Raw genomic sequence first — 27512 nt, forward strand, 5'->3', positions numbered from 1 at the left:
CCCAGCCAAGTCTTTGGTTGCAAGGAACTCAAAGACCACAACAGGTCAAAATGTTGGTAATGCTATGTGTTTCAATTTAAAATCAGGTTATCTTGTGAATCATGTTTATACATCTAATAATGTTAACACTGTGTGGCGCTCTTGAAAGGATCTTAAGGCATCCCAGGGCGCCATGGCACCCTCATTGAGAATCGCTGGCCTAGTAAGTCATTCGAGCTACCCTTGTTCATACCAGTGAAGTTGGGCACGTAAAGATTCATAGATGCTAGATCCGTAAGACTCACATAAAGCAACAGGCTATGGTGTAAGGGGAAGGGTGAGATTAAAAATTTCGTATCTTTGACCTGAGCTCTGTGTTTTGTTTCTTGCCTTCCTTTTTTCTTAATCCAGTAAGGACTGATATTATTACCATAAATCAAATCCAGGTCCAGTTGAAATCGTATCCTGAAACATCCTGAATTTAACTGGGTTGAGATTAGGGCCCTTAGAGCTAAAACACAGTAGGGAGATGTGTTAACACTGCTTTGTAAGCCGCAATTCTATTACTTGTATTAAAAGGGGTACAGAACATGGAGATCCATATTTGTCAAAGAAAAAGAGGTGATTGAATTTCCATTTTTTTTTAATTGTGACTTGGCTCATATTTATCCCAAATGTAGCTGCATTGGCTTGAGTTGAATTACACAAAGAATGAGTTTGGCCCCTGTTTTCTTTAATAGGTCTGGAGTCTTAAATGATATGGTAAATTATATGAGCTTTTAAAAAATAATTGTAATACATCTTTACTATTAACTATTAAAAGCTGCTCAAGCCTTTGGCTATAAACTTTTCACCTAACTTGCAACCAAACAGGATCTGCAGGCTGGGGCTTGCTCCACAAAACTGGCAATGTTTGCCAATCTCCCTGTTTAATTTAAATCATTTGATGTAACCCTAATCACAGTCTCTTGAAATATCTTTGAAACAAATATCACTCTACACATTCTCCACATTACAGAGCTGTTTTTCAGGAAAAATGATTAGCCCAGCAACATACTGGAGACTTACCTGCCATAAGAGAGAGAAAGCACAGCACGTAATGTGAACACCAAGTTCATTTGATTACTTTCCACAGTCATGATTTTATTCTGTAGTCTTTTTATACTATAAACTTTTTTCTTTCACCCTTTGGGATGTTTTAAGCCAACACTGGCAAAAGAACATATTGTATCATTTCTTCTCAAACTAACATTTTTATGTCACTTGTTTAATACTTTCATATCTCCTGGCTTTATTTTTGAGCAGAAAATGGCCATGCATGTGCTGCAGCTAAAAAAAATCCATGGGCATAAAAATATCTCTTTTAAAGGTATAGCTCATTGTTCAAAGAAAGCGATGAATTAATAGCATGGGTAGAAAGTGTAAGACACTGTTTAAGGAAAATGAACACGCTTTTCTTATTCTCAGTTTTGAAGGCAGACCCTGTTGTATAAGTATTTTTATAGTTATCTTGTTCCAAGAGATATGTCAACAACCATTACAAAATAAAGGGGAGAACATGAAAGCAATTCTTTACCCCTACTCTGAACTGAAGCCTTTCCTCAAATGAACTTTATTTTTTGACCAGCTCACCAATTATGATTGAAAACAGTGCTCCCCCCTCCGCCCAAGCAACATATAAGCGTTAGAGCTAGCAGCAGCAGAAAGACTGTCCCTAATTGGTCAATTTACATAAAAGTGGAAACAAAACTTCTAAATATAAGTTTCTGGCTCATCTTTTTTTTTTCCCCAATTACAGTAAAATAAGGTACAACAGAATGAGATTCCAGCTGATTTGCACAGCAGTCCGTGCCAATGTGTTTTCTAGCGACTGCTCTTCAAAGCAAGGACTGAGACATGCAAATACGCTTGTGTACAATTCAGGGTTCTAAAATAGCCTCTAAATCATGCAGCCGCAACTAGGTGAATAATGAAATGGCAATGGGCCACTCTGCAAGTGGCTTGTAGGATTAAAATCTACAATTAGGAAAGAGAGACAGGTTGCTACTATACTAACATTTATCTCTCTCCCCATTTCTTTTCGGGGGGTTTTCTTTTGAATCGAGCAGAAAACCAGAATATGCCTGCAAGCCAGCCTTGTAAGTCCAGCATCACTCAGATATTTTTATGTAGTTTCCTTCATTGGCACCACAGTTTGAGTTAGAAATCCCAGCTGCACTAAATGAGCAAAGGATATCTGGATTCTTGAGTTGCCAAAAAAAAAAATCAAGAGTTGCTCCCAGGACCATTTGCCCTTGTGGCAAGAAGGGGTAAAAACTGAGGCAGCTCATTAATGTGGCTTAACATTTGCTAATGGTAACTAGTGTGAAAGTTAGATGAGTGGGTCTTTCCAGCAGTGTTCCCAGAGTACTGCCAGCAGGTGTTGCTGTAGGTACACTACATGATGACAATGAAATGAATGGACCTGGGGGCGGAGGGGGGAGGGCGGAGAGAAAAAGGGAGAGAGGAACGGGTGTGAAAAAAAATTAGTCATCAAAAAGTTTTCATGGTGTTTGGTAACTGTGTATCAGCTTCCTGAGGGAGTAAAGAGTACGGTCTGAAATGAATAATCTTTTCACCTACTCTATTTTCCCTCCAGAAACTTTATTACATCATATATCATATATATGTTGGTGTGTGATTCACTTGGTAGTCGATTCTCTAATCGTATACTGCATTTGAACAGAGAGTCACACCTTGTGTTGTAGAACAGAACAGCTGGGGCAGAAGGCTGCACTGCTGCAGGTATTACTGCAGTCATAGTAACTGGGTTGAATCAAAGAGCTCACAATATTTTGGTTCTTACCAGAAGATAATTCTCATATCCCTCCTGGCCAGCCTTTCCTCTATCCATAAAACCAACATGGTATGTGGGCTGTTGCTGAATGCATATTTGCTGCCAAATTTACAAATATGGTACAACCAGGACGTAATGCATTGCAAATAGGTTGGGGATGGATACCTTTGGACATGAGGAACCTAGTTAAAAAGTAAATTTTGCTGTTCTCTATGAAAACAGAATTTCAAGCTGCAGTGATTCCTTTGTCCAACTTTATTTCAGGGGTTAAAGATCCTGTCCTGAGAGTGAGGAAAGAGTGTGCATACTCCTGCACAATGGATGTACTTATATCTGTTTCACTATTTCTATAGGGAAAATGCTCTTGACAGCAACTCTTGAGTCTGAATGCCACAGATTACAGGCACCTACTGATGTATCTTTTAGGAGCTCCACACCATGTGGCAGTCTGAAAACTTATTAAATGCATATTAAATCTGAAAACAAAACAATCTATTTAGTCATAAGTTTCCTAATTTTAGTTATTTTACCAAACTAGTCATGTGAATATGGCTTATATTAGAACCACTCTCCCTCAAACCATAACCTATGCTACTTTGAACATTTCCTTGTAAAATTAGAACTGATTATTTTAAATTTTCCTTTACTGATCAATTAAAAAAAATCATAGTCAAGTTGTCAACAATGATAATGATAGAGAAATACAATTAGTTCAGGGCAAAAATATCTGAATGATGGAGATATTCTTATAGCCAGTGAGTGGCTGGGATGAGTAAGGACTGTGCCCTTTGTCATAAACTACATCACAAAAAAAGCCAGCACAAATTGTACAATAGGAGAAAGATTTGGTCCCACTTTTGACCTTGCCTATGTTCTACTTTTGTGCTATTCCACAGACCTCACTGGAGTTCCTCTTGATCTTCAGCAATGTAAGGGAGATAAAAAGCCAATCCATCCCCCCCACCCAGCAAGCGCTAAATTCAGCATGACTTACAAGACAAACAGTAGGTGGTATTATTTATACAATAACTTTTAGATGTGTTAATCGTTTTAAAAATATGTGATAAGATCTACACATGAAGAAACACGAATCAAACAAGAGTGACATGATTAACATAATCCAAATTTTTTAAACATTAAAAGTACCCCTAAATTAACAGGAAAGCAAAACTAACCTGGTAAAGAAGCATCTACACCACAAAATGACCATGAATTAAGTTAGTTTTCCTGACTTTCCTTAAATCCAAAATGTGCAAACAGAATTTCAATTATTTTAACTATAAAGCAAAATGAAATAAGTCACTGAGTAGTAATTAAATGTCTGACCAATACAGTGTTTCAACTAATACAATCTTACCAATGTGCCTAACCAATATAAAAAATTGAAATTTGTCTCCTTGACTCATCATGCTTGCTGTAGTTTTAAAGCTGTAATCTTTATATGACAAGAAGGATCCAATTTTTTTTACAATATTTGTGTCATACTACACAATTAGGAGTTTCCATCTGATAATTACCAGAAGTATGTCTCATACAGGAAAAAAGTCAACTGATGATGTAACAAGATTAACCAATGAAACAGTGTGCTTCAACCCACTTACTTTGCACTGACACAGTACACACAAGAAGTACAGTATAAAGCTCCACATAAATACCAATGAGGAACTTGAGCAGTTCTTAGTGCACAATACAGCAGTCTCTAACACAGTGAGGACTAGAGAGGTAAAAAAAAAAATTAATCTGATTTTTTTTTCCTTTTTAAATTAAAACTTCTATCTCATTTGCATGTTATCATATGTTGTCATAGACATAGGTAATGAATGTATGCATAGAAATGTATAGCATATTTAATTTTATATCTGGGTTCTAATTTATTTTATAGTTATCAGATTCATCTGGAGTTTAAAACTTAAACAAAGAGGATGCTAGCCGTGTTAGCCTGAAGTTAGGCAGGAGATAGAGCAGGGTGTCACCTTAGAGACTAACTGGATCGACCTTAAACATATACGTGTCCACAATACAGTTTCTTTGTCAATATGTGCAACCAATCTAAATGTTTAATTAAAAACTTTGTTAATGTAGAGTTCTGTTCTAGCTTGAAATCCAAAAACACCAATATGTGTAATATGTGTGTGCATGTGTTTATGTATGTATGTACACAAATACATTGTGCACGTGTACACACATACATTACATATATATATAATGTGCATAGCTAGGTAGCTAACACTCTCAGAAGATAAGAAATGAAATATATATTCCTATAGCTGCATACTAATATACACCTACATTGTACTTTATGACGAATACTATTTTGAGAGAAGCTACATAAAATCCGTAGCTAGATAAATGTCATCTGTTTATATATCTATTTTACCTGTAAACTTCTGCAACCCTAAACACGGGTTTTCATTTTAGACAATCTAATCAGTGTTTTAAACCTGTAGCTTTGTTTCAGACTCACTTAAAGACACTGCAATTTCAAAACTATAGACTAGTTATGAGCTCCAAGATTTTTAGATGTATGATGGCCAGGTTTGTGTTTCAAAGTTATGTTTATAAGAATAGCTGTAGGGTTTATAACAGAAACGGTGACAGCCTGGTATATGTGACAGCATGTGTCAGGATAGTTACTAAAGTCAGAAAGCACAGATGAGGGAATATTGTAGATCCTTTAAAATAGTGAAAGACTTACAAAAAGGCCTCTGGTAGGTGGACGTGGTGAGGAGTGGGGGAGAAAGGAAGCCTTGCTGTGTATAGCATTTGTAAAACTTCACTTGTCTGATCAAGTATTTCTATAGTTTTCATTTACTTTAACTTCCATTCTTTGCCCCTCCTCCCAGATCTTGTGCCTGTAGTTCTTAGGAAAATTAGAGACCTCACAATGTTTATATTTACAAGTTACTTCTTCCACTGAAACGTGTTTGCCGGTAGTATGTTGAATTGTACTTGTCAAATAGAAGGTAAACATACCTGAAGAGCCTGTGGATATATGAACAGGGCAGAAAGAAAGTAAAAAAAAGAAAGAGCAAGAGTATTCCTAAAAATATTTATAAACTTTGAAACCCAGTAGGAAGAATCTCAAAAGGCTGAGGCCAGAAATCTACTGTTTTCTAACTTTTCCTTTATAAAGTTTAAAGATGAGGAAGTTTTCTAACTTTGCTTCAGCTAGTTAAGAAGTGGCATTGAACAAAGTGGAAAATGCTGAAGTACGTGAAATGATGTAAACAAAAAGGATAATGATTTTTAAACCTGGAGCCACATCCTTAGCTGGTATAACCTGGCATGTATCTGTTCACACTAGCTGAAGGGCCAGCTCATAATTATGAGGTGACTGCGATCACCTCTTCTGACATTATGATTTGTGTTACCTAGTTTGAATGAATGAAGCAGACGTACAAAAAAGTGCCTTCTAAGACCGATTGGTCAAATGTAGAAGACCTTTCTCAGCCAGAATCCTTATTGGCATCAATGAGGGATCTGCTTGAGTTAGGACTGACTAAAAATTGAACTGTGACCGTAGTTCTTGGTTACCGTATATCCAGCACTTTTCATCTTCAAAGCATTTTTCAGACATTGCTGGATTTAACCCCAACCCGAAATATATCTGTGATCTTACGGGAAAATGGCAGTAGGGATGTTTTTTGATGTGAGGGCAGTATTTTAACATTATACACATATATACACAGCCCTGTCTGTTCCGTGGGATTTTCAATTCCTTGTTGCACTGTGCAGCTGTAAAATGTGTAATGTATTACAGAGCCCCCCCAAACAAAAGTTTTCTTTTGCTCCCTTCAGATCTCTTGCCAGTGTTGATAACCTTGAGCTTTTAAAGGTGCATGGAAAAGTGGCATCTTTTCTCTTTCATTCAAAGCAGAACAATGTTCAGCTCCAAACATTAAAATTCCCTGCCTTCATCTCCCTCTCATTTACACACCATTCAACATCTCTTGCTATCCTTCTAATAGTGGACAGGGCTGAGAGCAAGGTATTTATTAAAAAGTTTAACTCTTCTCTCTCATTCATGCTGGCTCGGTTCAATTAAACTCGGGATGCTGTTGAAGAAATGAAAGAAAAGAGGAGGAATTATAGCAAAGGGGATTCAGGAGGGGGGGGAAGAGAATGAATAAAATTAAAAGTGGGAGAGATTTAAAAAAAGGGGGGGGAGGGCAGAAAACATGAGTAGTGATATTTGAAGAGAGGTGTGTGTTAGGGGAGCAATGAGCATAAGGAAGGCAGCTTGGCTGTTCCTCCCCCTTCCTAATCATAGCCTTTACTCACAGGCAAAACTCCCTCCCTCTCTCATTCACTCACTCACTTTAGGCCAATCCGTCCTCTCTCTCTCTCTCTGTCTCTCTCCTACTCTGAGACAGAGTCAGAACTCTTCTCCCTGACAGCCACAAACATCTACAGCACTTATTGCATTCAGAGAGGGAACCTGCATACAGAACTTCACAGAAAACTTTTTGTTCTTGTTCCAGAGAATCTGCTAAAGAGAAGGGGGAAGAAAAAAGAAAAAGAAAAAAAAAACCTGTGCGTTTAGGGGGAGGAAAAGCAGGGCCTTTTTAAAAGGGAATCACAACAACTTTTGCTGCCAGGATGCCTTTGCTTTTGAAGAGAGGATTTTTCTTGGTGCTTTGCTGGATTATAGTGAGGAGTTCCCCAACCCCAGGATCCGAGGGACACAGTTCAGTCACCAGTTGCCCATCATGTGCCCTTGCCACGCTCTCAAAGGATGTGCCCAACTCACAACCTGAGATGGTGGAAGCAGTAAAGAGGCACATACTGAACATGTTGCACTTGAGGGACAGACCTAACATCACCCAGCCAGTGCCCAAGGCAGCACTTTTAAATGCCATCAAGAAACTCCATGTGGGGAAGGTGGGAGAGGATGGCTTTGTGGAAATAGAGGATGACATTGGAAGAAGAGCAGAAATGAATGAACTTGTGGAGCAAACCTCAGAAATCATCACATTTGCAGAATCAGGTGGGTGCTAGAAAGAGAAATACTGTGAAATATCTTTCTCTGCCAGAACTGCAATGAACGTTTTCCTTCTCCCCAACAATGTGTTCTGTAAGGTTGTAGGGTAAGGATGGGGATGGGGATGGGGATGGGGAGGGAGGAGAGGGGGAGGGGGGAGGCTGAAGGAATTTGATTCTCCCTGATTTAGTCTTGGCTACAGACTGCACTTGTTAAACTCAGAGAGCCAAACAGTGAGGAAGCAATCTAACCAATCTTGAGCAGAAAGTCAAGCTGCAAAGGGGTCCTTCAAACTGTGCCAGGATGTGTGAAACCAGGGCAGTTGCATTAAAATACTGGATCACAGGGTTGATGGTGAAAGGGAAGGCTGCAACCTCCTGGAGTGTTTCTGAGGAAAGGGAGCTATATATTATTTTCAAAACAAACCCTTCCTTGTAAAAATTCTATCAGTAAGTATAACATCATAAAGAACTGATTTGACTTATACAAGCGAGAGGGTGGTTTTGTTTTTTAATTAACACAGCATCTCAGGCAATAAAGTGTTGCAGCAACTGTCAGATAACTTCAATAGAACTGGGCAAGCAGTTGTAGCTGATCCAATTTGGAATGCTGACTTTTGCTTGCTGGAAAAAAGTAAGATTCTGTTTCTAAGCACTCCCTGCCCCAAAATGCAACCTTGATAGGGTGCATTTGGAACTATTTTGCTCTCCTAATTCTTCAGACTAGACAGTGCAGATTATAGATTTTACTAACTAGTTGCTCCAAATCTTATCACATGCCTATAGAAAGCAGCTGTGAAGTCCTCCTTTAAATGAGTGGGACCAGAAGTCAGTGTAAAACAGCACACATGTACAGGCATACATACATACATACATACATACATACATATATATATATATATATATATACACATACACACACACATGCACATGCACGCACACACATATATCTACAAGTGTGTGTATATGTGTGTATTACACATGAATACTTATACATATATAAGATCATCTACGTCTTCCTATATGCGTAGCACCTTTCTAGATAGACATGAAGTAGCTAATAACAACTCTTATAAAGATGCTGTCTAGCCAAAGCATTTTTCTTGTTGCCAAGACAGTTTTAAAAGAATGTCATTGTTTTGTTTGGTACAGCATATGGTAGGCAAAGTATGCACAGGAACTCCAAGCATTTTTGTTTAAAAGTTTGCTGCGGCAGTATAAACAATTAAGACAACACTCAGAGTTTCCAGTCCCGAAAACCTGTTGACTCAGATGTTCTGTTTGCAGGAAAACCATGCACAGAAGTGTGCATGCTTTTAAGAACAGACATTCCTCCAGCTGCCTGGTGTCCAATCGTACTAGAAGCCTTTGCCTTTGCAATTGGTGTCCTTGTCAATGCACATGTTATCAGTTCTTTCACTAGAAAAGCTCCTACTTTTATTTCCTTGTGCTCTCTCCATTTCAAAGACTGAATAAACGATGTTGATGCAAGTGGTCACTAGGACCCATTGTATTTCTACCTGTTTTAAGAGTCAGCTTTTAAAACCAGAAGCTCACTAGACTCTCTAATAAGCAGATGCCCTACCTGGCTTTCAACAGCTCTCTCTGAACAGTGAAACACGTATAGAATGAATAGTGGTTTCTGGGCACTGCATGACTCCCAATCATTTGTAAACACATTATTGTCTCTCCTGAGCCTTGACAAAGGAATTCTGAATTTGATATACGCCTATTAAATATGACACCCTTGAATTGCAACTCCAAATCAAATTGGCTCACAGAGTCACATGACCGATGATAATCATGCCATTGCCCACAAACTGGCCAATAGTCCAGCTACGAATCTATCAGTTGAAAACTACTGAATGCTCACTCATCACCAGTTTCGTTTACAAAATGTAGAGCTATCAGTGTTAACAACAAAGCTAATTTACCATGATTTGCAGTATTTGGTTGTTCACCAGAGCATGCTGTGCATGTTTGTATTCTCTTGCCTTTTCTGCTGCACTGAGGTACCCTGCTTTCATATGAGCTTTTCTCTTGCCTGGGTCTCTCTCTCTGAGGTGTCCTGGGTCTTTGTTCTATATCTATTAAAGATATAGTTGGGAAGAAACTGAAGCAATAACTTAAAATGTATTGCGTAAATTAGATGTGCAACAGTTGAGGCTTAAACATTGACTTTCAATAGGTGATATTGATAGCATAGGCTTGGCTATCAGCCATTTCTGTATTTTGCTGAACACAATTTTTTTTTGTCTATGAAAAAAACAGCCATCAAAAATACTTTGTATTTTTAATATCCAGGGCTCTCAAAGTGCTTTACATACACCAATGATTTAATTAAGCCTGAGACCCACTCTCTCTAACACAGGCTCATTTGTAAAGATGGATGTCACATCCTAAAATGGCATTATTTACTTTGTTGCCTCAGTTTCCTTATATGTGCAAAGAGAATTTAAGTGATTTGCCTAAGGTCAGAAAATATGGATATGGGAAAAAAAATCAGGAACCGAACCTAGATCCCTGAGCATCCTCAATGGCTGTAAGAATTAGTAAGCGTATACATAGTAAAAACCTACATCATTAAGGTATGAGAATAAATATGCTATCTTCTTATCATCTTAGTATCAACCTCACTTCTCTTACTAGAAACAAACATCAGGTAAAAAGAGATGATTGAAAAAACAATTAATATAAATAGGAACATGTCAATTAATGTTATTTCATATAAATGCTGGTGGAAAAAGGAAGTTGTATTTAGATCTTAGCTGATTTGAGCATGACCTGACATAATCCTGTCATCCCTTATTCTGTCAGGAATCATGTTGTCTTTTCACACGCACTGCCATAAAAAAGTAGCATTTCCTTTTCCCCAGGTACTGTCTTCTAGCAGTGAGATATGCAAAAGGAATACAGTGCGTAGACATACATTATTCAGTACATCTACTCTATGGTTTAAAAATGTCTTTGGAGTAATATTTTATAACAGAAAAAAACTAAAATGCAAAATGATAGAAAATGCAGATGAATGGGGGAAAGAAGGTAAATATACTGAATTCATCTATAGCACAGGTATTTCCACATCCATGAGATCAGCGCATTTCTTGGCAGGTATTTTTTACGGCAACAATTTTAGGCAGATCTTTGAAAAACTAATGACCAAGAGTATTGGACGAAGGTTTACAAAAGCACCCTACTGTCCTTTGGCATTCTAACAAGTAAAACATGAAAATGATTTTTCTACTTACATATCAAGCTAAGATTACTAACTGAGATTAGTTCGGCTGTGAGCACAGCTCTGCCAAAACTCTGTGGCTTACTTCAAGGTCTTAAAAATTGTCTTTTGAGGAGAGGGGTCATACATGTTCTTGACAAGCAAAGCCAACATGTTTCCATTACTTAGATAGCCAACGCTCATAAAATCTACTGACTCCTTTATTATATAAAGTAGATCGCTTGTTAGACCATTCTGAGATACTGCCATGTACGTATGATCCTGGCATATAAACTAGTAATGAAATGGGTAGCTAATGTCAGCCCCTGAGGAGGGGAAGGGAGCTATATGGAGGAAGCATGAAATCCCAAAGCTCATCATTAGACATGTGTCAAGAATAAATGAGAACTGTGATAGCTGTTTATATCACTTTTAACTTTTTGCATCATGTTGTATCTATTTCAAGAGTGAACTGGCTTGACAATAAAGACTAAATTGTATCTTTTCCTAGAAAGAAAAGGAGCCCTGTCATTCCTGGCAAGGTTTTGGAGGAGGGAGGAAAGGGGCAGGTCACTTCTCCTTCTTTAAATTATTCCATCGATTGTCTTTTTAAAGGACCCTTATTTAGGGGTACATTTTCCTTTGCTGAACAATGAAACACTCAGTGGCCACAAGAGGGCACACTCCAAAGGCTTTTAACCTTCCTGCAAGCTGCTATTTTACCTAATTGGATCCTGAATCCTAGAGATCTTTGTGCTTATCTGTAGCTTCTCTGAGTGGAGCTCTTGTTTCTCTCACATAGTTTAAAAGGCAGAAATTTGCTGGAGTGGAAGACTACAAGTAAAATAATGCAGTGTAAGGAAATAGGCAAAGAGAAATGGGGGGAAAGATAAAACTGATAAACTGCTGGATGCCAAAGAAATCTGGAGAGATCAAAAGTGATTTTTTTTTTATACAGACACTGAGAAATGTGACCGTGAATCATCAGCTGAGCTGATTTTGTCGTGTCTTTTTTTAATGCAGTCTCCTTGGCTTTTGGAAAACAAGTCTCTTTCCCCTTGATTTTGTTTTTTGCTATGGCATACTTTATCAAAAATTTCCAGTTTAACAAATGAAAGCAAGTTACTTCCGTGAGAGGAAAACCATGCTTAATCAATCTGCTTTATTCAAACAAAATGAGAGCTGTATCTCCAAGGGCTGGTTTGTTTACGAACAATTTAAAAAAAATGCAGACAGATCCAAGAAGGTGGGAATTCATTTAGAAAAGATATCAGAGAGAGAGAGAGAGAGAGAGAGCACCCAGTTGCATGCATATGTGTGTCCAGATATGCATGCATATGTAGTGTCTGCAGCTGCATGCACATATTTGCCTGTATGTATGCAAATATATGCACGCATCCATATCTATATACATGCAATAAAGCATGCATTCTTTGCAAATGTATATGCATATGTGTGCAACACATACACATATGCACTTTGATATATGTATGTGCATATTTATCCATATCAAATCCCTGCGCACATTCCAATGCATGCCATTATCTATATGGACGCATATATGCCTTTGTGCATAAATGTGTACACAGATATGGGTGGAATATTCTTATATGTGGATATCTGGATTTGGAGGTGTAAAGGCAATTTTGTTTGCATCAGAGCTTTGGAAAATGTGCTTTGGGGTCAAATACTAATTCATTTGAGGGCAGTAGATTTTTTGCTATTCACTTCAGTGAGCTGGGGACGTGGCTGTTAATGCACAAAAAATGTAATATTTTCCTAAAAGGACAGAGGTAGCTTCCAACCATTTTACTTCATGTTAGAAATTGAAACTGCATTAACAATGCAAGAAAATGCTGCCTGCAAAATAAGGAACCCATTATAATTTAACATTACAGAAACATTGTTGTGGGAATTGCCTTTATACATTTCTTCAGCTATTTTAGATGTACACATGATTTCTTATTTTTTAAAAATATATATTTGTAAGTGATGTAAGGGAGGAACATCAGATCTAGTGAGGTAATTAAGGTGGTGGGTATAAATTGTTTCCCTTATGGACAATAAGTACCATGTTAATTTCTGACAAAATACCAGATCAAAGTCATTGGGCACTAGAGTAGTATTTACTCAAATTCCAAATGGCCTGACCTTGACTGTACCTGTTTGATTTGTCTTTCCATGAATAGTTATATAAATAGATAGTGTGTGTGGCAGGGGGAGGAAGGGGGTTCCCCATGAATCTTTGGAAATGGCTGTTCTTGCAAATACCTACATTACTTGAAAAACAAAGGTTGTGAGAAGGAAGATAAGGTATTTGCAACTTTCCAATAACTGCTGCTCCCTTCTTTACTAGCTATAGCCACCAAATCAAGGAGCAGACGCAGAACTGTGCAACTCTGGTGACCAGTGACATATAAGAAACCATAAATATTTTGAGCAAATCGTTTGCAAGTGACCCATAGGTTGAAATCGGTTCACATGAAGTGCCACTGCATAACCATAAATAATGAACAAATTTGCTTAGGGATAATTGGCAGACAGTAACAGGGCTAAATTCACTGGATAAATTGCATGCTGTGAACAATTCATCTAGCTCTAGCAGTCACTCATTAGTAAACATTTTGAGCAATTACCTCTCAATAACCGCACTCTTCTTCTCACTCCTTTTAGAAGAACCTTGCTAGAAACCTATTTCTTTTTCTCTGTCTCCTGGGGAACGATAATGAGGAGTAAAGAGAAGGATGCTTTTCAGAACAATTACATATTGGCACACTGTACAAATGCCCCTAAATCTAAATAAACCCAGGCAGTAGTAAAGTTAGCAGCTTTAAAAAACCAAAAAAGCTTTCTTTATATGGAAAAACAAAGTTCACTTACAGTAAAACATAAAAACTACTCAAAATTAAACGGCTATGAAGAATGGAAATTTAAAGCAACAGTGCCTTTATATACAGCAAGCATTTTTCTAAGGCAAAAACTGAATGCTGTATATTAAGAGAAATTAGGAATAAGCTTTACTATAATGGTCAAAAGTATAATCAGTGTCATTTTGGGGAAAAAGCATCCTTTTTATAACAAGGGAGAGGGGTGAGCAGTAAGAAAGACACAATCTTGCTTTTAATAACATGATAAACTTATATTATTTTAAAAAGAGCTTCTTAAATCTATAGTTTTAGCCCTATCTGTGCAGGTGCATATAGCCCAAACAGTACCCAGTGTTGATCCTAGTGTCAATCCCAGGTAAATAGGTTTTGGTAGAATATGAAAGGACTGAAATTCAGTAGAACCAAGGGAAGGAGGTATGAGCCTCAGAGTGTACTTCAGCACCAGGTGTCTCCTAGCTTCTGTTTTGAGATCTCAGAGTGAATTGTGAATGTGGCACTGCTGCTCACAAAAGGCAAGATTGGCCTTTGATGATCCACCAGATCCCTGGAGACATATACCCTGTTGGTGTGTGACCTGCCCAAAGTCCCTCTACGTTCCTTTGGTGGAAGTCAACCACAGAAATCAATTCTGTAGCCGGTAGAGCATTCGGAGTCCCAATACACAATTTTTTTCAGCGGTATGCATCCTTCTGCAGTGGAAAGAAATGATGACTTCTGTGCTAGGCCACTGAACACTGATACGAGCAGCCTCACATCACCCTTTAACCACTTGCCGCTGGGCAGCTGCAGTAACTGGCATATGCTCAGGTTTTGGTCATTAAAGGTGTGCAAGCAATATTGAAGTTAAAAAGGGATATTAGCACACTCCTGTTAAAATGCCAAATAGTGTTAGTTATATTCCTTCTGACTGAATAATGTCTTCCTTATAAAGGATATGTTAACATATGTATTTCATTATAAAGCAATCAAAAAATCCATTTTTTAAAATTTTATGTAGCAAGCATAAACTAAAAATAAAATGGATTTTGCATATTTTAGAGTTTCTTCACAATATTACCAATATGTTTAGGTTGGTAGAAGATGCCCCTTTGCCCCTTAGAATCACTGTCTTCTTTCTGGGAAAGGCTGACTTGGATATTGCAATATAGATGTGGTTTCAGATAAAGATTTCCCTGAAGTTTGAGAGGAGAAAGATGGGGAAGACTCAGTTCTGGCATTCCAGAATAAGACTGTCTTCTCTCTCTCTCTCCCCCTGTCCCTCTCTCTCCCTTCTGAGGAATTTTCTATTATTATGATAACAGGACCCACAATTCAGGCAATATTCTTGATTGTAAGAAGTGAAGTGCTGCAGCCACCAATGTGGGACTGTAGGCCTTTCTACATGAATCAGGCAGGAGGAGCAGGATGTTGGGAAATGGGCAGAGCATCTTGAAAAGCAGCCATGGCAGATGAAGGAATACAGTAAAGGGATAATGAAAGTACTGCTAGGTGTTTCACAAAATGATATCACCCAAAGGGTTCAGTAAATTTCCTGTTATTGAGGAGTATGCAAGCATGCTTTTTTCAACAGAAGATTATGTATGCAAGCAGCATACCTTTCCAAAGCATAATGTAAGGTTTTCAACTGAAACCAAAAGGACAGGTTACTGAAACAGAGTAAAATTGAAAAAAACAAAAAACAAATGACCCTGAAATCCTATCATTTGAAAGACCCAGGAAAGAATTCAGCACATGATATCCATAGGCTTTTTTTATCATAAAAACTTCTACTGTACAGTGAATTCATAGTGGACCAAAACCTAAGGTCTTAATTACATTCTTAGCTAGACAGAGCTCTTACTGACTTCAGTGGGTGTTTGCCTGACATGATGAATTTTTGAAAACACTGAATCAGGACCTTAAGTTTTTCACCATACGTTCCTTCCTGCTTATACAATGTCACAATTAACTGATTCTGAATGCGGGATGAATTCAAAAGAGTTCTGATTTTTTTTCTTAACACTGACAGTCTTAGTTCTCCCTTCAACTTTCTCTCATCCCCAGCTTACTGAGAAAGACAGAATTCTTTCTATGTTATAAAATATTTTTAGTTAAATTATGAGGGCTTTAGGACTGCATGAAGGATTTGCTTTATCCTTCGTAGTCCTTTGACCCTCTTTCATTTGCCATTCCTTAGAATTTCTATCCATTATTTGTGTATGAAAATATGTCTAAATAATTTTGGTGATGCTGTTATTGCTTTAGAATGGATCTTGTGTTAATTTGCAGTAGTTAAGGAATGGGGTTGTGCAAAAGCAATGCGAGTCTATTCAAACACTTAAACTATGTAGCTCTAATTACTATCACTAGTGAATAATTCAACTTGCTGAATTACATGAGCATGTGAAAAACTACTTTAAAAAGATCTAGAGATCCTGGGCAAGATCAGATTTATTTGCTATGCACAAATGGGAATTAAGAGGAGTTTAACACTTAATTTCCCAAAAGTGAGCCAAACTAGTGTAGCAACACCAAAAACTCTGCTTGAGTCCCTCAAGGGACTTCCACTGATATGAGGAGTTTGAGAAGGCCTTGCTGTTGCTGCCAGTCTAGTGGGTAGAGCATTCACTTTAACCTAGGCACCCTGAAGGAATTCAAAACCACTTCTCCCACTTCCCAGGAGAGCACCTTAACCACCAGGCTATAGCATTAGCGAGGTTAAGGAACTGAGCACCACACCTCTGGGGAGCCAAGAGGGACAAGAGTGCAAGTGTCATGGGGTCAGAAGGATAAGAAGAAAGCCACTGTAGCCTAGTGGTTTCAGCACTTCCTGGCAGCAAGCACCTCCATCTCCCTTCTTACTTGTTCCCAGCATTTTCTTTTTTTTTTTTTACTCAGCCATTGGTTGAAATACAGATATTATGCTGGCAGAAACTAATGGAATCCAGGACTCTCCCCTTCCAGGGAGAATCCTCATCACTGAGTCAAAGTGTCACATTCCCTTGCTTCCTCTCCCCATGTCGCTTTCCTTCTTGGCTGCACAGTGAACCACCTTCATCAGGGAGCCTGGAGTTTGCTCTCACACAGCCTAGCTCATAGCCTTGTGTTTAGGGCACTCTTAAGAAATGAGAGATGCAATCCTTTCAGGTGTTGACCAGCCTAGAATCCAAGTTTTCCTTTACCTACACAACTGCTCTAACCACTACTACTAGACTACTGAGCACAAGGCAGGCAGTTTAAAAAGCAGAGCAGGCATTTGAACTGAATTGAGGTGCCTAACACAGAACATGGATGGAGATACTATTTATATGCTAAGGTACAACATGGTCTCACATCTGCTCTAAGTGCTGTGCTCAGAAAGGCAGGTATGTGATAAAGGGTATGTTTACCATACATCTTAAAGGGCACAAAGAATTTTTGTAAAGTTCAGATCCAGAATTTTGAGGTGTTCTTACACTTGGGTTTGGATTCAGCTGATTTCAGATCTGTTTTAAGCTTAGGTGTCAATACTTCCACATTCCTAAGATATCTACACCTATAGTTTTGGTTAATAGATAGATAGATAGATCTATATCTCTCTATATATCTATATAGATATAGATATAGATATATATCACGAGCCTTCTGCTCTAATACAGCAGTTAGCTTTGCCATTATCTAACTTCCAAAATGGAAGCACAAGCACCAACTCTGACGCAGCAAGAAGGTCCATATCATCACCTTTCAATCACTACTGAGTGACACTGTCATTCTAAAAATATTTACATGTCAAAGTATTTGTCAGCTTGCATGGCCTCTTCTCGACTTCTTTAACCTCTTTTTACCAAAGTTTTCATTTCATTAAGAGAAAAAGGCTACGGCTTTGTAAGAAGTACCCCACTCATTGTTTAATTCCATGAGAATCACATTTAACCTCCTTTGGAGACAGGTATCATCAAAGTCCGTGGGAAACAGTTAACACAAGCCATGTGTTTTCCTATCCCATTGACAGTTTAAGGCTACAGTTTCACACTCTCACTTGGAAGGAAAACAAAACCAAAACATTGTGCCCTTGGCCATTTGAATTTAGAAACGACTGTCTCTTTGATCTGGGAACTCCATCTAGAGAAGTTGAACATCTCAGTGGCGCTTCACAGAGAACGAAAGCAGAAGGCTGATTTGAGGGCCATGCAGCATGCACAGAGGTTTTAGAGAAGGAACTCCAGTTCTTTACATAGGGTTTCTTTGTGGCCATAAGTGAGCCCCTTATCCTCTGTCTCAGTTTCCCCGCGGGTAAAATGGGGATATAAAGCCTTTTGTGAGAATGAGTTAGTTAATATTTCAGATCCTTGGAGAGCAAAAAGATAATGCAACCTTGCTAATGTAGTATCACTTGTCACATGTTCTTTCTCTTGCATTGGTTCGATCACGTTGGTTTTGATCAGGCATTGACTTTTGATGGGCAAAACTATAATACCCCGCCTAGCGTCACACATTGCCACAGTATGGAATGGCGTGCTGCTCAGTACAAATAAGGGGTTCAGAACCCATCCTGATTTATTGATGAAGTTAGGCATTCATCAGTTCCAAGCCTGTGCCCCGTCTATCCCACTGCCTGCCATACTGAAAACGCATAGTCCTTTTTTCCCTGGAGCACTGGAATTTTCCCCTGTCTAAAAAATATCTAGCTTCCTTACAAATTAGAATGCCACAGACTTTAAAAAAGAAAAGAAAACCTCCTCTCTTTAAACCCCCCCAGCTAATTCATTCTCTCTCAACTTCTTCACGCTCTAGTGATCAAATAATAAAAACAGCCCTCATTATTCATTTCAACTTCTGCCAGGGATATGAAGTCTGTATCAAAGAAACTCCCCCTCACCATTATAATTATCATCACTGACATCTCAGCAAGTTTATACATCTATGCCAAAGAACCCTCCCCATAAATATGCAGTTTTTCCTTAGCTCATTTCTCGGTGGATTTACCATTACTATAATCACAAAGAGCAGAGTGTGTTAAATTAAGAACAGAATCTATAGCTAGTATTCCACAGAAGGAAGAATTTGCTTACTGCAGAACACAAAACCATGCCTGAAAACCTCTTGATGCTAGCAGTGATATTTCAGTATTTCTAGGGTTTTTGAAGCTAGTGACACTATAACATCTTCATAAAGAATAATGCTAATTTACATAAGGAAAGACCAGAGGCTAAGTCCTTCCCCCCACTTCAATCAATGGCAAAACTCCCAAAGACTTCTGTGGGGATGGAACTAGCTCCCAAATTCTGATTACAAAGCACAGATTTGTATGTGTGTTAAATATGGTTTGAATGATATTTACAGAAGTTTCTTCCCATTTGGGTTCATAGTAATAAAAAATGACAGGTAAACAAAAATGAATCTCTAGCCAGCCATTAATGCCCATTTGCCATGAAACACTGTACATGAATAAACATACAAGATTATTGCTATCATGGTACAATGCTGCCATTGGAGTTTTATACTGGAAAATAAGTCAGGCAGTAAACAAAATGACCAGAGCAAAAAAAGTAAGTAGCACTGGAGAAGAAAGGGAAGAAGATGGGGTGGGTGGTAAAGGCTATAATGGAAAATAGGGAGTATCTAATATTAAATATAATGTGAGCAATTTTATTCTGATGGTGGGAAAAAACCCAGAAAACAAAGCCTGTATTAATTGGTTCTTCTGATATGTTTTATTAACTTCAGGCACGCCCAAGAGAACATTGCACTTTGAGATATCCAGGGAAGGCAGTGAACTATCAGTAGTGGAGAATGCTGAAGTGTGGCTCTTCCTGAAAGTCTCTAAGGCTAACCGGAGCAGAACAAAAGTGACCATCCAACTATACCAGCAGCAGCGTCAGCCCAAAGGCAACTTTGAAGGGGCAGAAGAGGTGGAGGATGTGGGGTTGACAGGTGAAAAGAGTGAGACTCTCATTTCTGAAAAGGCAGTGGACACCCGTAAAAGTACCTGGCATATCTTCCCTGTCTCTAACAGTGTGCAACACCTCCTGGACCAAGGCAAGAACTCCCTGGATGTGCGGATTTCCTGTGACCAGTGTCAAGAGACTGGTGCCAGCCTGGTGCTAATGGGCAAGAAGAAGAAAAAGGAAGATGATGGGGAAGGGAAAGAGAAGGAAGCTGGAGAATCTACAGGAGAAGAGGAGAAGGAACAATCCCACAGACCATTCCTGATGATGGTTGCCCGGCATTCAGAGGACCACCAGCATAGACGACGAAGACGGGGCTTGGAGTGTGATGGCAAGGTCAACATCTGCTGCAAAAAGCAGTTCTTTGTCAGCTTCAAGGACATTGGATGGAGTGACTGGATCATAGCACCCACAGGTTACCATGCTAACTACTGCGAAGGTGAGTGCCCCAGCCATATAGCGGGCACCTCTGGCTCATCGTTGTCTTTCCATTCCACTGTCATCAATCATTACCGAATGCGGGGCCACAGCCCCTTTGCCAACCTCAAGTCCTGTTGTGTGCCGACCAAGCTGCGGCCCATGTCCATGTTATACTATGATGATGGACAGAACATCATTAAAAAGGACATTCAGAATATGATTGTGGAGGAGTGTGGCTGCTCATAGATTCATATATGAACCCTGAGAGCCTTCTCCTACTGGTGAGGAGAGAATTAAAAAAAACATAGAAGAGGAAAGACCTGACATGGCATAACCTTTCTGAATGAAACAATCAAATATAATTTGAAAAGAAAAAAAGGACAAGACCCAGAGTTCAAAAAATAACCCTCAAGGCAGACAAAGGAAGAAAAAGAAAAGTATAATTAACCAAGGCTTGAATGAGAAACGTTTGAATGGCAGTACGGGGAAGGACAATCCCTTCCTTTCAATATACTCCATATTTTATTATATAGTATATTAAACACTATTTGTAACAAGGGGAATTGTTTTCCCTTCCATAGTTACCCATCTGTTCAAGCCATGGTAGCAGCTTGCCTAACCTGCAGCAATTTGGACTCTGAGTCCAAAATGGCATTGAAATAAATTCCTAGAAAAAGCCATGTGTATGAACACTACATTCACTGGCACTTTCCCCCCGCATCTTACTAAAGACATAAGTGTGTGTGTACTGTTTCCATATAGGTGTGTTTCTGTGTGTGTATATATAACTGCGTATATATATATGCACACACATACACACAGACGTGCACACAATACACACACAGATACATATCTTGGTAAAGGGACAAGATTGCGCAGGTGTACACACCTTCATCTTCTGCACTACATTTGCAAAAAAAAAAAGAAGAAAAAAAGAAGAGAAAAAATAAAAAGAATGAAAGAAAGAATACAAAGTTACATTTCGTAAAGGTGCTTACGTTAGAACTATGCAACCTAGTTGGTTTGAAACTGTTTACCTGAGAGAGAAAAAAGAAGAAAGACTTTTTTTAAATGGAAGTAACTCATTTTAAATTTTTTTCTTCAATGAGAGATACTTGAAAGGAACATGTTTGTCCAGTTACTGGAGCCAAACATTTCTATATTTTGTAAAAAAAAAATTTTAATCGTTTACTATTTGCACTACAATGGTGTTTGACCTGTCTAATCCTTATTTAACAAGCATTTTCAAGGGAGGGTGGTCGGGAGTGGGACGGGTTGAGAGCTGCACTTATTGTGAGCTATACAAAAACTGCTACAGCACACAAGATAGCTATTTTTATTATTATTATAATTATTATTATTTTGTACCTTAAAAAGAATAGACACATACACCAAAGACGTTTGTGTGAGCCTCTAAACAGTCTATTTGTGGTTGGTACCATTCATAAATAATTAGTCAGGATTTATATTAAAGGTTGGTGGAGTTGATCACATTCAGGCTGGTATACCTGTTAACTAGTTTAATTTAAATACTGCCCTAAACACAAAACTGGGACTTGGGTTTGGCCCTGGATTTCAGATGCCCAGAAAATCCTGGCCTTAGCATCCCAGGCTCCATTTCAGGCCCATCTGTAGAATGATTGTTACTCCTTCTGCATGCACGACACTAAGACTTCTCCTTGATGTACAGCAGCTGTACATTGTAGGAAAACAGCGTCATACAAATATACATCTATATGTGTGTGCGTGTATATACACAATACACACACATATATATTTGTATATGTATATATGTATGTATACACACAGTATAAGCACTTCAGGCTTCACTTTAATGTTCTTAAAACAATGAATGTTTGTGTGCAAAGCACAGTGTATTAAAATAGTATTTGTTTATTTTTTAATCAGTTGGAGGGAACACATTGAAAACTCAATCACCCTGTATGAAAGAAATCTAAAACTCCAATGTACAGTTAGAAGGTCTGATGTAACACTGCATTGCAGCTTTGTGCATTGCCCACCACCACCCTGTAGAACACAAAGCAAAATGAAAGCTATGATGTAATTTCTGCTTCAAATGCAGTCTTTAATAAAAGATGGGCTTTCTCAACCACCACCCTCCAGCTTGGCAACTCTTGATGAGTTTGCACATTATTTATAAGACCTAATTTCCAGTGTCAACACCTAACCTGAAGGGTCCAACCCATAGGGCATAGTTAGATAGGTTTTTAAAAATTCTATCACTATCATATTTAAAAGAATTCTAAAATAAAGATATTTGTCTTTGGGTAGAGGAGAAGGCTAGAGGGAATGGGAGTAATGTTCAGGCCCTGTTTACACTGAGTTTCAGAACTTATTTTCAAGTTCCAAAAGTTTGCTGGACCAACTCCCCATGTTGGCAATATTTTAGTGAGGTGTGCTTAAAAATACTGCTTGCTAAAAAATAGTTAACATGGGTCCTACCTTGGTGACAGCCTGGTTTGTAAAAACACTTTCATAGCACAATTTAGCTCTATCACATTGGCTAGGGATAGCATGTTAGCACCTTCATGGCAAGAACCATATTTAAACAGTGTAATCAGGGCCTTTATTTTTGTCAGCCAAAACTCTTTGTGTGCATTAGTGCGTGTGTGTGTGCGTGCGTGTGAGCGTGTGCAGGTGGAGATGAGTGTGTGTGTGCATGTTTATATGTATTGAATGGGATGCAAAAAGAAAAAAAAGAAAAAAAGAAAAAAATAATAGAAAAAGAAAAAAAATATTTTCCTCTGTTGAATAAATATCAATGTACATGCTTATAGCTAAGTTTTCTATCTAATTTATTCCACAGTATTTAGATTGCATAGTACAGCTAATGGGTAATACATTTATGTACTTTTTATACAATGCATTTTTTTACAGACTTGTTTGCAGTTTGCAAAAAAAAAAACTTTGTAAAAATTTGTAACAATTGGTTAAACACTAAAATTGTCACTAAAGTATTCTGTAAAATATCTAGGCTTTCTAATTTAAATTATTTACAAGAGATTTTTCTGTAAGGGGGAATAAAGAATATACAAATAATTTGTCTTTCTATATTGAACAAATATATTTTCTTTGAAGTGAATGGCAAAATTACTGCTGATTTCAGTAGAAGTAGGCTTGGACCCTCGAGCACTAGGGACCTGATCCAAAGTTTTTTACTTGAGTAGGCTTGAGTAAGATCTCTTAATTTTTGCATCCCAGAACCTTTACTCATGCTGGTAGTCTCAATGAATTCAACAAGGCTATATGTAAGATTAATAAAACTACTCACATGAGTAAAGGTGAGCCAGTCTGGGTCATTAATTTTGATTCACTGCAGGCAACATATATAAGGAAGGACTATTGCATGAATGATGGCCTCATCCTACACCATGTCATTTCCACCTTTATTAGTTAGAGGGAGTTATTCTGTAAATCAGTTTAAATCATGGCTAATAGCTGTCTGCACTGGCAAGGGTAACTATTTAGATGCTTTGTGCTAGCAAAAACTGTTCTTTAGAGTGGTTAATGTAGAAAAATGTTAACACAAACTCCAACCTTTCTCCCATGAAACAAAAGGACAAAACTCCAACTGGAGTTTTCAGCAGGAGTAGGACTAGCCTCACAATATTATTGGCCAGAGCAGAGCAGACAGAAGCTAAGTTGTTTTTTTTTAAAGTTTGATGTACAGCTCAAAAGGCTAACTCATTCCACAAATTTATATGTGGTGAATGGGGAACTGGTTCTGGAAAACATGAAATTATCATGACAAAATTCTCAAGTGACGAAAGAAAAGAGGATTTTCGATGTGGTGGGTGGATTACATGAAATGTATATATTGGAAAGAGTGGGAGGTTTTCAAGTTACAAGTAAGTGCTCCCAAGCCCTGCTCAGTAGCTCTCATTTCCCTGGACAATGTTTCCAAAATTTAAAGGTTTCTCCCTTCAATCCCTAGATTCAGTCATGGGGTTTTGATTTGTGGTCAGAGCTATTTAAAGCAGAGGGATATGAAAAGCTATATGAAAAAATAAAATCAGAAATTGGGAAGTTAATTAAAGCTGACTGATTCCAGCACAACATCCCTATCCCTAGTTTAATCTGGTTTAATTAAAACTGCATGTCCTCAAAATAGTATTATAATTTGTTACCATGTTGTTACCATATTCCACCAGTTCAAGGGCATGCTGTCTCACAAATAACCTCTCCTTTCAGGTACAGTACTAACAAATGAAAAAAAATGTTAACTGCTAACATATTCCCTTGCATGTAGTCCATTCCCTGTGAAGTTTAACGTTCAAAATATATTTTCAATATATATTTGATAATTGATATATATTTATTCAGTATCTCTCTAGCATTTTTGCTGTACAATTCCTCTGACCTGAAAAATGCTGCCTTCTTCCTCTTAAAAAAATCTACAAATGCCAGATGCTGACAGCATATAAGGCCCAGAAGGCCTGCTTTGGTACATTAATATACGCATTTGTAGGGATGAATGTATTTATCTGTGATTGTATTCTGGGGCTTTAGTAAAAGTAAATGCTTACAGATGCTTATGATTATTCTCCACTTACATGTCAGAACAGATTGCTGATCTAGGGACCAAACCTGTATCCACTGAAGGTAATGGGAGTTTTGCCATTGACTCCAATAGGAGCAGTCCCTTAACAATCATTGTAAAGTAGTACTGAATCATAAATAGCCCATTATTTGTAATTAGTTGGGATTCAAGTCATCAAGTTCATTTAAATGAGGTACAATGAACCGAAGGAGAGGTTGGCAGCATCATCTTTCCGTTAGGAAAGCTCAGTCGCCTACAAAAGTCTACCTGCTAAATGAAAATTTTAAGGGCCTCTCTTACTCATACTGAATAGTGCCTTACCTTTCAAGTAGTCCTATTGATCTCACTGGGTCTATATAAATAGTAAGTAATGGTTCAAAATGAATAAAAATTGTGGAATCTATTCTTAAAATGTAGGTAGAAGGGATGTGGTAGAAATTATTATAATGCTTAATTTAAACCTCAAATCAATGATAATCCATAATATGGATCAATGTAAGAACCAAATTGTGATCACTTATACTGAAAAGAGCTTTACTCCATAATTGTCTCATTGTCTTCCAAGGGGCCACTTGTAGGTAGGGTGCTACTCAGTATGAGTGAAGGAAATCATTATCTAGCCCTACATGACAATTAAAATTCACACTTCCATGGGGAGAAACAAATGCCACTTTGGGGTTTTATAGTTATTTATTTTTTGAGATACAGTGAATTTGTATTAATTCGCAATGGGTTTTTGTATTTAAACAGTTTGAAAACAACACATTGACGATGGTTGAAGATATATATGTATATGTATATATACATATTATATATATCTACTATATATGCATACATCAATATATATGTATATACATATATATATATAAATTATGAAAGCCAAGATATTATGAAGCCTATTTTGTTTTTATCATTTTGTGTTTTGTTGTTGATGTTATTATTATTATTATTATTTTGCATACTACATGCAGTGCTTTAACCAATGTCCGTTTGGCTAATGTAATTAAAGTTGTTAATTTATATGAGTACATTTCAACTATGTCAATGGTTTCTTAATATTTATTGTGTAGAAGGATTGGTATTTTTTTTATTTACAATATGTTTAAAGAGGTAACAGTTTGATATGTTCTCATTTGTTTATATTAGAAGTTATTTATTTTCACAGCATTCCTCTGATATTTTGATATTTGGAAGGCATGCTATCTATACTTTGTACAGTTAGTGGGCAGTATTCATCAGCTCCCGATAGATTCTTAGGCCTTATATTAAAAGACCTGTTTGGGATTTTTATTTGAAAACTTTCTTATTGGTTTGCCAGGAATAAGTCAATGCACTTATTGATGACACTCTGCCTGCATGACCAGTTTATTCCTAATGTAATTGCCTGTGAACAAAGTCATATCTGGTGTAAATTCAGTGAAGGTATACCAGAGATCAATTTGGCTCATAAACAGAAAATGCTTGGTCAAGAGAATGGAATGGAAAGGCAGAGAGAAAGAGAGCATCTTTGCATCTAGAGGGGATCTTGATGTGTTAAAAATGTTTGGGTCAGTTACAATTTTATTTTACCTTGTTCTTTTTGTTATCTTGCTCTTTCTTATACAACAACAGCAACAACACAAGTGAAATAAATAAAGGGAGTTTCACTGAGCATTTTGTGATTGTGTTTTTATGCATACTTACATATTTCTGTTTGGGAAATAAATACTTCCGTTAGATAAACTGGGTGCAGGGGCGGGAGGTAAAAAGCAGGAAACAAATGAGAAATATTAAAAATGAAGATGCCTCCTGGCAGAAAACAGATGTTAAAATTTTGCTTTTCAACTTCATGCAAGTTCCCTACATACACATTCAGATTTGTGATCCTAAATCTAGTAGGCTTTTCCATTCATTGCTAGTGGCACACACCCAGGTATGAAAGATGCAGCAAAGTGCATCCTGTCAGTCTTTAGGCTGCCTTGTATGACCCATCACCACCTTTCTCTGCCATCACTGAACTTAGGACATTCACATTAATACAAGGAGAATTTGAAGTTACACTAGGAAGTTAAAATTGCAAAGGTTCTGATTCAGTTCATATGCATCAAAGTATCACTGACCCATAGCTCTACTAATTCATCAAATAGGCCTATAAATAGGGTGACCATATGTCCAAGTTTAGCTGGGACAGTCCTGGATTTCAGAGGCTGGTCTTAGCCAGCTGTTGAAAATTATAATGGGCGTCCCGAAAAAACAGGGGTGTGGGGCTCAGTCCAGCTGGGAGTCAGAGCAGCATAGAGTGCTTTGCAAGCAGACACGCCACCCTGCCCCCATCAACTTATGAGAGCATGGGAGGGGCATGAGGGGGAGGCAGCAGCATCCCAGTTGAATGTCCCTGATGTCCTGGATTTCTTTATGGTCAGCCTACTTATGAAGGCAACAAGGTGGACCTAGAAATTTCTCTCAGTGCTTACAGTTTTTGAAAATCAGGTGCATTAAGAGACCTTTACATCTTTGGGGAAATATGCATCTAGACAAAGCTAGATCGATCACTGGTATGTCCCAATACAGCAAGATGCAGGAGTGGGAATACCGCAGTTGACTGTTCAGATGGATTAGCTATATGCTGTTCAAGTGTACTCCAACTCCATGGCTGCTATCAAACATGAAAAGAACTTTCTGCATGTCCTGGAGAATTGATTCCTCTAATCTTTTAACATGAATAACACTCTTCATCAAAGCAATGCAG

At 37.9% G+C, this 27512-nt stretch overlaps 1 protein-coding gene and 1 long non-coding RNA gene across 2 annotated transcripts in view; one reads left to right on the forward strand and one right to left on the reverse strand.

The window, feature by feature from the left end:
- LOC149864491 (uncharacterized) overlaps positions 1-27512 on the reverse strand; it is a 232166-nt gene that overhangs the window by 94181 nt on the left and 110473 nt on the right. The window lies entirely within an intron of this gene.
- Positions 7144-26434, forward strand: INHBA (inhibin subunit beta A). The gene is made up of 2 exons (XM_090050064.1): positions 7144-7802; positions 19583-26434. Exons 1-2 carry the CDS (start codon positions 7415-7417, stop codon positions 20467-20469), a joined length of 1275 nt encoding a protein of 424 aa, XP_089906190.1. The 5' UTR covers positions 7144-7414; the 3' UTR covers positions 20470-26434.

The sequence above is a fragment of the Crocodylus siamensis genome, chromosome 5 (genome assembly GCF_052110815.1).
Source record: "Crocodylus siamensis isolate JL-2025a chromosome 5, ASM5211081v1, whole genome shotgun sequence".
In the NCBI taxonomy this organism is placed as follows: domain Eukaryota; kingdom Metazoa; phylum Chordata; order Crocodylia; family Crocodylidae; genus Crocodylus; species Crocodylus siamensis.

Bases quoted from the DNA above. Each gene is read 5' to 3' on its own strand.
- INHBA (XM_090050064.1), top strand. From the start codon at position 7,415: ATGCCTTTGCTTTTGAAGAGAGGATTTTTCTTGGTGCTTTGCTGGATT. The intron at 7,803-19,582 runs GTGGGTGCTAGA...TATTAACTTCAG, and splicing joins CATCACATTTGCAGAATCAG to GCACGCCCAAGAGAACATTG.